General features: G+C 52.7%; 1 protein-coding gene across 1 annotated transcript; it reads left to right on the forward strand.

Annotated features, from left to right (window-relative positions):
• Positions 1-631: 631 nt before the first annotated feature.
• RRH (retinal pigment epithelium-derived rhodopsin homolog) lies at positions 632-13,637 on the forward strand. The gene is made up of 7 exons (XM_004612758.2): positions 632-788; positions 5,930-6,120; positions 8,279-8,378; positions 8,804-8,957; positions 9,560-9,713; positions 11,956-12,134; positions 13,412-13,637. The coding sequence occupies exons 1-7, from the start codon at positions 632-634 to the stop codon at positions 13,524-13,526; spliced, it is 1,050 nt and encodes a 349-aa protein (XP_004612815.2). The 3' UTR covers positions 13,527-13,637.
• The last annotated feature ends 217 nt before the right edge of the window (positions 13,638-13,854 follow it).

Genomic DNA, 13,854 nt, shown 5'->3' on the forward strand with positions numbered 1-13,854 from the left:
TGAGTTGGATTCCCGGCTTCTTACGGACCCCCAGAAGCACCGCCAGGCAGAGCCCTGTTAGCGTCAGGGCTGCAGGGCTGCCCAGGCTGAGCCCAAAGTGCTCCTGGACGGCCAGAAGCAGGGAAGCTCAAACCCTGTAGGAACATGTTTGCAGAAGCAAAGAAACGCAGGAGGGCGCATCAGGCGAGAGAGGATGGCCGAGGAGGGATCACGCGCCTCCCACGATGGCAATGGTATAAGTAAGAGAGAGAAGAAAGAGCTGGAAAGGGCCAACAGAAATCCCAAGGGAGCAGTTTCGGAGTGGGAGGGGGGCTCGTCTCAGCTGACTCCAGCGGAAATTGGGCCCCTCGGCTCTGCTCTAATTTTCTGAATTGTTGTATGCGGGGGGTAGCACGTGGCGGTACCCTCCATAAATAACAGGCCACTGTTTGCACCGCGTGCCCAGTGGGTCTGCCGAGTTGGCTAAGGAGCTTTCCCCTGGTCTGGCAGCACAAATCCTTCCCTCCCTCAGACCAATTAGACGTGGAACGGGCCGGCCACTGTGAAAAGGCCCTTTCAGGTCTCGGGGCAGAAACGATTGCTTCATTGATTGCTTCTGGAAGTTGCTCCCTGGCACCTCTTAGAACTTGGCATGATTGTCGAAGCTTACGGTGAAGACGGCCTCGACTCCTTCCCTTCTAAGATGCTAGAGAATCGCTCAGACAACAGCTCGGGCCCCACGCCCGAGGGCGGCGCGGTCCTCTCCCAGATGGAACACAGGCTCGTGGCCGCTTACTTGATCGTGGCAGGTATGGGCACCTCATTCCTTTGTTGGCACTTGGCTGGCTTTGGACGGATGCACAGAAGCAGCGGTTCTGGGGCGTGGTGGGAGTCAGATGTTCAGATGCCGCATCACCTCGCCCTGGTGGGTCCGCGCCCCGACAGTGGCCCTTTGGGCGACGTGCTCGTGTGAAGGTGATGCTCGGGCCAGCCGCAGAGTGTCAGATATGGACGCAGGCAGTCAGTGCTTTGTTTCCTGCAGTTACGCAGCGTGGATTGTGTATTGTGACAAGTCGCCAATGTCACAGGCTTTTTGTTTTGGGGCCACACCCAGGGATGCTCAGGAATTACTCCTGGAAGCGTTCTGGGGACCATATGGGATACCAGGGATCGAACCCGGATGGGCTGCGTGCAAGACAAGTGCTCTGCCTGCTGTACTATCACTCCAGCCTCTGTCACAGGGTATTATTATTATTATTATTATTATTATTATTATTATTACTATTATTATTATTATTTTTTAATCTTGGTGACAGTGGTGGAGTGGGGTTGAGACGTTTCCTAAATGTCATAAAAGTCAGCCATGTTTGTCTAGTATGTTGTCAAGGCGCTTTCTTGCAAGTGGCCAACACAGGTTCGATCTCCAGTACCCCAAAGGGCCCCCCAAACCCTGCAAGGACTAATCCTTGAGTGCAGAGCCAGGAGTAAGACCTGAGCACAGCCAGCTATGATCCAGCTCCAAAAAAAATCAGATAAAAATTTTAAAAGACAAGCTCTTTTTCAAAATCTGGTTACAAAAAGCATGCAAAAAAAAAAAAAAGGTTTCCACTTTTCTCTATCATGAATATATGTAGCAGTAATAATAGAATAGTTATCCCAGTACCACTACTATTGCTATTTCAAACACATCAGAATCCAAACAGTGCAAGGATTCAATGCATTTTCATTAGTACTTTTACCAATAATCAACTGTAGAATAACACTGGTTTGTCCTTTCTCCCTTGCTACAGGGAACTTAGGTTTATTGGGTTACACCCATCACAGTGCTCCCGAGACACTCTCATTCCTTTGTTTATCTGTAACCTCTTCTCTGTGCTCTCTTCCCCAACCGGTCTGTCACCTTTTCCCCCTAATCAGACTCTTAACTTGTAAGGTCAGATTCTTCTAAGGACACTTGACTTGTATTCATGAGTGATATTGCCTTTCTGCTCTCCTTATGTTTTTGCACAGCTTACTTTAAAGCAGTGTCCTTTTTGTATAGACACAGGAAGACCGTTAATACTATGCTTTTGTGACTGGGAGTTAATTGACTCCGTATAACATTTACTCCCAGGCATCTGCTTTCTTGACTTAAGCCTCAGTTGCCCTTAGTTCCTAAAACCCCCAAAGCAGGGTCCTGAATGAACCCAGGGCAAGCTGTGGGCTACCCTGGCATCAAAATGGGCCAGGCCAAAGCGCCACAATATTTAACTATAAGTTAAGAGCATGATCATGGACAAATTATGTCATGATCCAAAAAATAACAATGAGATTAGGACCCTGCTAGGGTTAGGAAAGACTAATCTGGCCTGAGCACTTTAGTCTGAGATCTATAGCGAGATGTCCCCAGGAGAGCCACCCTACAAGGTTAATGCATCTTTTACTGTGTCCATACAAAATGATTAATATTACGAATGTATGTTTGTTGGACTCAGGAGAGGAGAAACATCCACAGTTGGAATTTCAGCCTTGGGAAAGTCATCTTACTGAATGAGTATCTGTCCTAGAAGAAGCTCCCCTGAGGGAAAGACTTTACCTCTGTTGATTGTATGACCACACCTACGTGTAATTATTACCCCACCCCTCTTGCTTTCGGAGATACTAAAGCTGGAAGAGTGGGCTGGGGGGGTCCAGGAGAATGAAGTAGAAGGGGGGGGCAGAGGCAGGAAGGAGAAGGATGAAGGAGCAGGACCCAAGAGGGGGATGACGGGGTTCAGGGGAGGCAGACACAGAAGGAGAGTCAGAGGAGAATGGAGATGAGCTTGGAATCACCTGCAGCTGACACCAACCAGCCTGGCCCTCGTCCCGTCCTTCATCTGCCCATTGCCATCGGCCTCCCCAGGGTAGGCAAAGCGGCGTGAGACCACCGAACACAGGCGGCAAGAGAGAGAGAGAGAGAGAGAGAGAGAGAGCCGCCGAGGCCTTTTTTTGTTTTGTTTTATTTTTTTTCTTTTATTTTTCTTTTTTTTATCTTTCTTTTTTTTTGTTTTGTTTTTTTTTTCTTTTTCTTTTTTTTTTCTTTTTTTTTTTCTGTTTGTTTGAGGCCTTTCTTAACTTACTTTTTGGATACACAATCAATGACTCTTCATTTGCAAGTTCTCGTTTAGTGTTTCATTTTGCATTTCTCTTAAGAGTTTAACTCTCACGAACTTAGCAAATGAGGTAACCCCTTTCCTGCCGCCCCGGTGGGAGGCAGTCGGGGGGCTGAATCAAGGCCCTGACATACACCCGCCATGGAGGGGCGGGAACGAAGGGCGTGAGGTGGGGGAGCAGCGAGTCAGGCGGGAAGGAGCCCGGGGGGGGGGATGGGAAGAACATGCAGCTAGAGCCCAGGGCTAGACCGAGCTGGGGGGTGCAGGGGGCTCAGCGAGGATAACTGACACCTTTCTTTGGGGTGGGGGGCGGGGATGGGGTTGGCTCAGACTGGCCGGGTGGTGGAGCCAGTAAGCAAGGGAGGAGCACAGCTGGCCGGCCCGAGAAGTCCAGCAGTCCACTGGCGAGCTGCCCGGTGACCGCCTGGACACGTGTGCTTGAGTTCTACGAGCTCCATCCGGACAGGACCAGCCTCAACCCTCGGACAGGTGTGAAGCCCGGGAGGGCATGCTGGATGCTAACGGGACCGAGCACAGAACCCCGAGCACCACACATACTTAACACGCGTGAGAAGGCAAGGAAGCGTCGCCAAAGACACGGTGAGGAAGGAACTGAGCTCTCGAGACCCTGTGATCCGTGGGCTGCCGCTTTGCCGCCGAGCTGAGAGCGGAGGGAGAGCGGGTGTCTCCCACGGCCCGCTGCCTGTGTTCTGGGCGCCTGAGGGTGGGCGGCAGTTTACCGCACCGTCTTTACCTGACTGATCTGGTTTGGTTTGGGGCCACATCCGGCCATGCTCAGGGGTTACTCCTGGCTCTGCACTCAGGGATCACTCCTGGCGGTGCTCAGGGTGCCATATGGGATGCTGGGAATCGAACCCAGGGAGGCCGCGTGCAAGGCAAGCACCTTATTCGCTATACTATCACTTCGGTCCTTTATCTGGCATCTGTGATCCTCAAACTTGCAGCTAGCCCAGAAAGATTCAATTCACTGAGCTCTTCGGAGTGCTTCTCATCTGCATGCTACAATACAGATGATTAAAAGGTCAGTAAGATCTGCGGTCACTGTTTTAGTCCTACACTTACACTTTATAGGAATAGTAGATGTGAATGACGAGTTTAATTGTGGTTCAGTCATTGAATAAATCTGCTCTATGTCACTCAAAGGGCAGAAGTCATTAGGGCCCTGAAATCTACACAGGAGGAGGAAAAACACTTAATAAAGCATCACACAATATTATGTGTAACATGAAGAAGTGTCTTGGGAACTTAGGAAGACTGTATGCTATGGGTAGGAGAAGGATTTGGGGGAAGAACTGGGCAGGAAAACACCTGGATGGGGGGTAGGGGGGCAGGATGTTTTTAAATGAGTGAAATATGAGTCTAAATGTGCAGGGTCCTTGGGGCTGGAGTAATAGTACACTGGGGAGGGCCCTTGCCTTGCACACAGCCAACACAGTTTCCATCCCCGGCATCCCATATGGTCTCCTGAGCATCACCAGGACTAATCCCTTAGCTCAGAGCCAGTAATCCCTGAGCATCTCCAGATCTGCCCTGTCCCTCCTCCAAATAATATGCAGAGTCCTGATATATTTGATAAGTAACTAGAAGATGGGGCATGCTTGACAAGTGTGTCCATTTGCTAAGAGACGTGTGAGCACTGACGAGAGAGTACCAGTTGGGACATGCGGGTGTTTGCCCACAGACAGTGAGGAGGGGAGGAGGCTGCGGTTAATTCTAGGTTATTCCGTCAGCAGCATGAGGAGAGGAGCCTGGGACTCTGGGAGATTAGTGTGGCAGGATGGCGTGACGGAAGTTCTGCCCCAAGTGTCAAGATAGCAGAGAAGTTCTTCCTTAGCGGGTACTTCTGTGCACTGGTTCTTGGAAACCCTTTCCGGCTCTGACAGCTGTGGGGACTGCCCACTGGTGGTTCTCTTCACAGGATGAGCGCGGGGCTCCCTCTTCACGGGGATCAGCATTGGTCTCTGTCTTCACAGGGATGAGCTCGGGTCTCTGACGGGGATGAGCTCGGGGCTTTCTCAAGGATGAGCCTGAGTCTCGTCTCTTCACAGAGATGAGCATAGGTCTCTTCATGGGGATGAGCATGGGTCTCTTTTCTCTTCATGGGGATGAGCCTGAGTCTCTTCACGGGGATGAGTGTGGGTCTCTTCTTTTCACGGGGCTGAGCCTGGGTCTCTCTCTTCATGGGGATGAGCATGAGTCTCTTCATGGGGATGAGCCTGAGTCTCTTCATGGGGCCGAGTCTGAGTCTCTTCTCTTCATGGCAATGAGCATGGGTCTCTTCTCTTATTTTGTTTTTTTCTTTTTGGGTCACACTTGGCGATGCACAGAGGTTACTTCTGGCTCATGTTCTTAGGAATAACTCCTGGTGGTGCTCAGGGGACCCTATGGGATGCTGGGAATTGAACCTGGGTCGGCCGCATGCAAGGCAAACGCCCTCCCTGCTGTGCTATCGCTCCAGCCCCGGGTCTCTTCTCTTCCCAGGGATGAGCCTGGTCTCTCTTCATGGGGATGAGCCTGGGTCTCTCCACGGGGCTGAACGTGAATCTCTCTTCACAGGGATGAACATGAGTCTCTTTGCCTTCGCTAAGGCTCCAGCTTCTCTCACCTAAAAGCTCCTCACCCCCACATTTGGGAAACTTCTGCATCCCTTGTAGCATATAGTTGATGGCCGTCAGACTGCAATTCACAGCCAGTTCATTCAACATGTCTCATTGCAAACAAATCCAAAGACATTCTTCTTGTTATTGTTAAGCTCTTGTGCATTCAACTGAAGTGTGTGCGTGTGTGTGTGTTCTCAGGTGTGATAAGTATCCTGAGCAACACAGCCGTCCTGGGCATCTTCATTAAGTACAAGGAGCTCCGGACGCGCACGAACGCCATCATCATGAACCTGGCCCTCACGGACATTGGGGTCAGCAGCATCGGCTACCCCATGTCTGCTGCCTCCGATCTGCACGGGAGCTGGAGATTCGGACATGCTGGATGTCAGGTAGAGAAGACGAAATGCACAATAAACCAGGTGGCGGAGATGTAAATTTTAATGTCTAAAAAATAACCTCCAGTGTAATAAGATGAGTACGAGGTAGACTCGGTGTTATTACTGAACAGAGCGCGAGGAGTGACTGCATATGCCCTTCATTCAGAGACCTGATATCGGGCCAGAGGGGTAGAGGCATGAAATGATTCTGCCGTGCGCGCGGCCCGTGCCAGTCCTATCCCCAGAACCACACGAAGTCCCCCGGCCTTGCTAGGTGTCACCCTGCACAGAGCCAGGAGGAAGCCTTGAGCACCTTTCACCTTTGTCCTGTGGTTGTTTTGTGGTTCTGAGGATGAAACCCAGCTCTCCTCCACGAAAGGCACGCTCTGCCCGCTAAGTCGCACCCAGACCCTTCTTATTCATGTGGGGTGGGAGGAAGGGGCTTGGGCCACACTCAGCAGAGCTCAAGGCCACTCCTGACTCTGCTCAGGGATCTCTCCTGGCAGTGCTCAGGGGACCATTTGTGCTCAGCCGCATGCAAGGCAAGTACCTTAAAACCTTGCATTCTCTCTCCTGCTCCAGTGCTCACAAGTATATATAAGCAGCGAGTAGGGCGTTCACCTTCCATGTAGCTGACCCGGGTTTTGTTCCTCTGTCCCTCTCAGAGAGCCCAGCTACCGAGAGTATCCTGCCCACACAGCAGAGCCTGGCAAGCTCCCCGTGGCGTATTCGATATGCCAAAAAAACAGTAACAACAAGTCTCACTACGGAGACGTTACTAGTGCCCGCTCAAGCAAATCAATGAGCAACAGGATGACAGTGATGACAGATATACATATAAGTATTGTACATATCCATAGGGGCCATCTCTGAATAAACACAGTACCAGGGCTCAAACTTAGAGCCGAGTGCATGCGAGGCACACGCTCCACTTGAGCTGCAGCCCTGGCCCAAGCTACATTCATGTTAACTGCCACGTGACATTCCATTTTACTATCATATCCCTACATAGGCATTAACTGTTGAGTATTTGTTTGTAAAGATCATTGGTCACAAGCAGCTCTAATAAATGTTCTCGCACATGATACTTCTTTTTTTAATACAGGAGTACTGCTATTTATTCAGCCACCAATTAAGCTGACTGAAGCAGGCATGAACTCCACATTACTTATTTTTTAAAAAAAATTTAATCGAATATCCGTGAGATAGACCATTACTGTTTGCCTTCGCTAGACCAGAGCTGTTCATGATTGGGTTTCAGCCATACAATAATCCAGCACCCATCCCTCCATCATGTACATTTCCCACCACCAATGTCCCCTGTTTGCCCACCACCATCCCCCAATGCCCCGCCCCTCACCCCGCAGCCTCCCTCTATGGGAGGCACTTTCCTTCTTGCTCTTTCTCTCCTTTTCCTTTTGTGCATTATGGTTTGCAGTACAGGTGCTAAGAGGTCATCGTATTTGTTCAGGGCATCCGGTATTTTTATCAGGACAGTAAGGCTGGAGTAGCTTTTTAACTGGGTGGCAGCCTTGGGGTGTGGACGTGACTGCCGAGGCTTCTGAAAGTACAGGGAGGTGGGGGCAGGTAGCCCATCCCGACCCTGAGAAAGCCTGGAGATTTGAGTCACAAAACCTGCATACCTGAATTTTCAGCAGATTATGGCTCGATGAGGTCTGTCCTGAGACGGTGGAGTCAGGCCAGGGTCTGGCGGCAATTTTGGATGGACACAGAACACTTCTGTGAATAACTGCAGATAGCACCAGTAACTGAAGAGGCAGCTGCTCCTTTTCCTTCTGCTTTTGTTTCCGGGTCATGCCTGGCTGTGCTCAGGTTTGACTGCAGCTCTGCACTCAGGAATTACTCCAGGCGGGACTCAGGGGCCTGTGTGGGGTGCTGGGGACTGAACCTGAGTCGGCCGTGTGCGAGTCTAGCATCCTACCCGCTGAATTCTCTCTCCAGCCTCCTGCCTTGAGTTTTTTTGTTTTAATTAAGTTCAAAAAGTGTTTTTTCATATAAATCAATTCCAATATAATGAAAACTGCATTTTGTAAGTTAGCAAAATGAAATCATTTAATGCCTTCAAAATATATCCAACAAGAGAGCAGAGGAAAATGTTTCTCGGGGAGGAGGCTGAGGATGGCAGATTCCTCCCAATTTTGGTTTTCAGGTTTATGCTGGGCTGAATATCTTTTTCGGAATGGCAAGCATCGGCTTGCTCACCCTGGTGGCTGTGGACAGATACCTGACCCTCTGCCGTCCTGACGCAGGTACCGTGCTTCTCTCAGCGGCTTTCCCGACAAACCCGCGTGTCATCCCGGCGCCATCCCACACTCTTCCACCTCGAAACACGGACGGGCCTGCCTGCTGTCAGTCTCTCCCCTCCACGGTCTTCCTTCAGAAGCCTCAGCTCATTTCTGTTCCACTTCAAGTCAGGTCCCAAATTCCAAGGCCTTATATATCTATCCTGTCCAGCTGTCCAGCGCTGACTGGGCTTCCCCACTTCGGGGATAGACGTTGACCCCCAAGGCCTGGGGAGCGTCTCTCTCCATATTGACCCTCTAGCTTGTCCAGCTCCCCTGCCCCCTTCCAGAATGTAAATTCATGGGTGAGTGACCGGAAGTGCTCTGTACGGCACCGACTCGGAAACAGTGATGCTGCAAGGTGCTAGTATGTATCCTATGTTCGTTCACAGGACGGAGCATGACCACCAACTCTTATGTTGGTCTGATTCTGGGCGCCTGGATCAACGGCTTCTTCTGGGCACTGATGCCCATCCTGGGGTGGGCAAGTTACGCCCCGGACCCTACGGGAGCCACCTGCACCATAAACTGGCGGGGAAATGATGTGTAAGGACGTGTGTACGCCTTGGAACCAAAGGCTCCCAGGGGGGACCTTCTCACTGTCTCAGATCAGGTCAGATCCGCCCACTGAGGCCCAAGTCATCCCACACACCTGGTGGTAAAGCATCTTCTCTGAGTCGCGCAGCAAAAGTTAGTCTCTGCAAAGAGCTGGTTACGGACGCTGCTCTTTTCTGGGGTGGGGGAGGAAGATAATTCAGTTCATTAAAAGTAGCTAAAGACTAGCCAGAAAAACAAACGAAAAACTTGTAAATCTCAGTATGAAACATCTTCTGTAAGGGGTGAGGAAGACATGAGCGCCCCACGCTGTCTCTGGTGCAGTGTTTTCATTCTGGGAAGGGTCCCTTGACAGCGTGTGAATGATGCGGCGAAGAAATGAGTGTGGTTGTAATAAAACTTTATTTACAAAGATGGGACAGGCAGGGTTTGGCCCGTAAGCCATAGATGGCCAGTCCCTACTGTAGGACAGAACTAACACTTCCTCAGCTACTTCCTCTCCAGTGGCTGGAGCGGGGTGGGGTGATTTCCACCTCCCCGTCCCCTGCACAGACAACTGCGTCAGTGGTCACAAATCCCACTTCCTGTTTCAGATCTTTTGTTTCTTACACGATGACGGTTGTGGCTGTGAATTTCGTCATGCCCCTGACTGTGATGGCCTACTGCTATTATCACGTGATCCGTTCCCTTCACAGCAGCCCGGGGCACCTGGACGGGGACTGGTCGAGTCAGGTAGATGTGACCAAGGTGAGACATTCAAACGCTTTTCTCTGGACCCCCAGTCCGCACTCTCTGCCTCTTCCCTCTGATGTTCATGTGTGTCGGTTGTTCTGAGCCACGGGCGGGCCTGTGTGGGAAGCGTCTGTTTACCTCCTGTTTTCCTTCTGTGAACTCTGAGAATCTCTCTCTCTTTTTTTTTTTTTTTTGGTCTGGGTCCATTTATTTATTTATTTATTTGCTTTTTGGGTCACACCCGGCGATGCACAGGGGTTACTCCTGGCTCTGCACTCAGGAACCACCCCTGGTGGTGCTCAGGGGACCATATGGGATGCTGGGATTTGAACCTGAGTTGGCCGAGTGCAAGGCAAACGCCCTCCCCGCTGTGCGACTCCTCCAGCCCTGAGAATCTCTCTCTTTCTAACACCGACCCTTCCTCTCCCAGCCTTTCTCTGTCCTGTTTGACCAGTACGTTACCATTCAGTTAGCGGAAGGACCATTGTGGTTGTTGCTGCTGAACCACACCCAGTTGAGCTTGGGGGGTCTAGGGGGACCCTATGGGAAGCCGGGATCAGCCCTGAGTCGGCCTCTTGCAGGGCGAGTGTCCTGCCGCTGTGCTTTAGCTCCGGCCACTGAAGGGTCCACTTTACCGTCATTGTGGGGGTCTCCAGTTCACTCTCAGGGATCACTGAGGGGCTCTACCACTGCGGCTTTAAACCACGACTTCCCCTCTTGTGGCTGATACTCCGTTCGTTTCTCCTTCCGCTTTCCTCCCTGCACTCCGCTCCTCTCTCGGTAGTTTGGTTTGCTCGAGCTTCTGAGTGCCTGTGGCTAATTCTAAAGCCTCCGGCCCCAGCGTCACCTTTCTATCGTTCCTCAGTGCCGCAAGCTGACCCTGCTGTCGTCTCGCGCTATGCAGCTGTTCTCCAGATGCGCGTCCCACCTGAGTCAGCCTGGGGCCTCCCCGGGCGGCCTTGGCCCAAGCTGGCAAAGCCGAGGGTCTCTCTCTAGTGTCTCCTCCTCTTGGTTTAACTTCTTTTTGCTTGGTGTTTTCTTTCTCGTCTTTCTTTCTCACACCGAGAACTGTCTTTGTAGAGATGACAGTGAGGGAGCTTATAACCTCGGGGGTTTGTGTCTCTTTAAACCTCTTTCCCACCATTTCAGTGGGCAACCAGGGCGGGGGTGTGTGTATGTAAAAGCTATGCATTTTCACCTAAACAGATGCAGGGGCATTCCTTTAGAAAGCTGTCTCAGGGGCAGGAGCCATGGTACAGCGAGGAGGCCCTTGGCCTGGCACGCAGCCTATCGGGTTCGATCCCACAGGGCCCCTGAGCACCACCAGGAGTAATTCCTGAGTACAGAGCTGGGAGTAACCCCTGAGCATCACTGGGTGTGACCCAAAAAGCCAAAAATTAAAGAGAGAGAGAGAGAGAGAGAGAGAGAGAGAGAGAGAGAGAGAGAGGGAGGGAGGGAGGGAGGGAGGGAGGGAGGGAGGGAGGGAGGGAGGGAGGGGGAGAGGGAGAGAGAGAGAGGAAGAGAGGGAAAGAGAAGGAGAGAGAGGGGGAGAAAGAGAAAGCAAGCACGCAAGCTATCTTTGATCCCCAGCACCCCAGACGGTCTCCACCAGGAGTGATCCCTGAGCACAGACTCAGAAGTAAGCCCTGAGCACTGCTGGGTGTGGCCCCTAGCACAAAACAAAACAAGCGGGGCTGGAGAGATAGCACAGCGGGTAGGGCGTTTGCCTTGCACGCGGCCGACCCGGGTTCAAATCCCAGCATCCCATATGGTCCCCTGAGCACAGCCAGGGGTAATTCCTGAGTGCAGAGCCAGGAGTAACCCCTGTGCATCGCCAGGTGTGACCCAAAAAGCAAAAAAAAAAAAAAAAGCAAGCAAGCTATCTGCCTGCTCTCGGGCTCAGGGGGCCTGTGCTGGGGTCAGGAGCGCCCTGGAGGGGTTTTTCCTTTCCGGCTGGGTCCCAAGCCCGAGACAACTTCTGTTGGGTGAACAGGTAGGTTGCAGGAAGCACCGGCTATTGCACGCAGCAGCTGCCTGGGCCAGGAGGGGGCTTCTGTCGTCTCGCCTCGAAGCCCACGGGGGTTTCTGCCCCCACAGCGAAGGCAGTTGGTGTGGCTGCCGAGACAAAGGGAAAGTAGATTTGGGATTTTCTTTTTCTTTTCTCATTAAACTTCGCGTTGCACCTGTGATCCTCTCAACTGCCTCGAATTCTCCCCTAGCTAAGCCTTCAGCGGGCCAACGTCCGTTTCTCTCGCAGATGTCCGTGGTAATGATCCTCGCCTTCCTGGCAGCCTGGTCCCCGTATTCCATCGTGTGCTTCTGGGCTTCTTTTGGGGACCCAAAGAAGATCCCCCCCTCGATGGCCATCATAGCACCACTGTTCGCCAAATCTTCCACCTTCTACAACCCCTGCATTTACGTGGTCGCCAATAAGAAGTAAGTACTGCCTGGAACGCTTCAGGAGTCGGAAACGGACACAGGATGGTGACGAGGCGGCGAAGAATGTGCTAAGACTGTGTGGGACCAAGTGAGATGTATCACTCCGGTCGCGCACAGGGGCTCCTCACAGGAGGGCAGCCCCCACCCCTAGCCACCCCCCAAGCCCAAGGCCTACCAGTGGGGCGTCCCCAGGGTCTGTTTCATCGTGCAGAAATGCTTCGGGAAGCTTGTCGGTGGACAAACATTGGTCATCCTATGAAAAATACACAGATCTGGTTTTCAAAGATAAATAAATGAGGGGCTGTGTAGTTGTGGGGAGGGGGAGCTGCTTTGCATGTGACCCACTTGGCTTCCGCCCCAGGCACTGCCAGGAGGGATCCCTGAGCTCTGCTGTATGGGGCAAAGGGGTGTGTGTGTGTGTGTGTGTGTGTGTGTGTGTGTAGAGCGAGAGATGACCCGTTACGTGTTACTATTAGAGAATATGGTGGTCCAGGAAGGCAGGAAGTGCCTAGGCGGGTGACCTAGTTGTACACTCAGCAGAGAAGGTCTTGTCATTCAAAGGGGAGGGTGAAACACAGCGCTGGCCTGCGGGGCCTCGGGCGCGGGAGACTTTGGGTGGTGAGAACCCCTCCCCCCGCCCCCCAGCCACTCAGCAAGGTCTTCCTTCCGCTCCCCAGCGAAGCTCAGGCTCCTTCATCTCTTGTGAGGGCCGAAAGATGGAGAAAGCCAGTGTCCTGTGGCAGATACTTGAGCAGATGTCGAGTCCTTTGCTCCGGGAAGGCAACACTGCCTCTAGCAAGAGCTGGATACGCACGCTGGGCTGCGTGTCAAATACAGGAAGGAACAGACGATGCTCAGACCAAATAAACCACATTTCACTAAGGGTCCGTTGGCATCTCTTTGGAAAGGTCACGTGGCCTGGAGTCCTCTGGTCTTTGTCGGGAGAGCAAAGGCGTGATGCAGACCTCGCTCTGAATAAATAAGTTACTGCAACTGCCAGTAGAGGTGGCATCGAAAGGGCCCTCGTGGTCCAGCCTCGCCAGATTCTCCCCTGGCTCTGCTCAAGGGCTCACCGCTGTCTTCCGCCGCGCCCTGTTCTTTAGCCGTCCGTAAGTGCCCGCCAGCCACGGTAGACCCGATGCAGGAACGGGCCTGGGGCGGCCCCGGAGCCAGATTTCTGCTGCGCCCACGGGCCGGCCCTGGCCATCTTGGGAAGCGCTTGCCAAGTTCCAAGTCACGCCTGGGTCTGGCCACGGTTCCTGTTTTCCTTCCAGGTTCCGGAGGGCGATGTCCGCCATGCTCACGTGCCGGGCCCAGGGGGCGATGCCTGCGGCGAGCACTTTACCAATGGATGCAGCTCACAGTCCACAGGCTTCCGGAAGGAACTGAACCGAGAGCGGAGGTGCACCTCAGCGTGGCATTCTGCTGACCTTTTCGTTGGGGAGTGATGACCTCATCTCACCCAGCGTCACTCTGGGGCTTCTCCGGGTGGTGGACTCGGGACCCCGCACACACTTCAGCCCTTTGCGCCCCCTCCCCAGCCCTGACCCAGACACAGGCGAATCCTGGTAGACTGAGCTCCAGCGCAGCGCCCGGCGGTTCTGTCTGCGCATGAACCTCTGTGCTGGTCCTTGTATTAGGTATAAACTCGGCCCTGATCTCCTCGGGTGAATCCAGGCTGTGACATTGACATCCGCCTCCTTGTCCCTACCCGCGC

This window comes from Sorex araneus, chromosome 6, assembly GCF_027595985.1.
Source record: "Sorex araneus isolate mSorAra2 chromosome 6, mSorAra2.pri, whole genome shotgun sequence".
In the NCBI taxonomy this organism is placed as follows: Eukaryota; Metazoa; Chordata; class Mammalia; order Eulipotyphla; family Soricidae; genus Sorex; species Sorex araneus.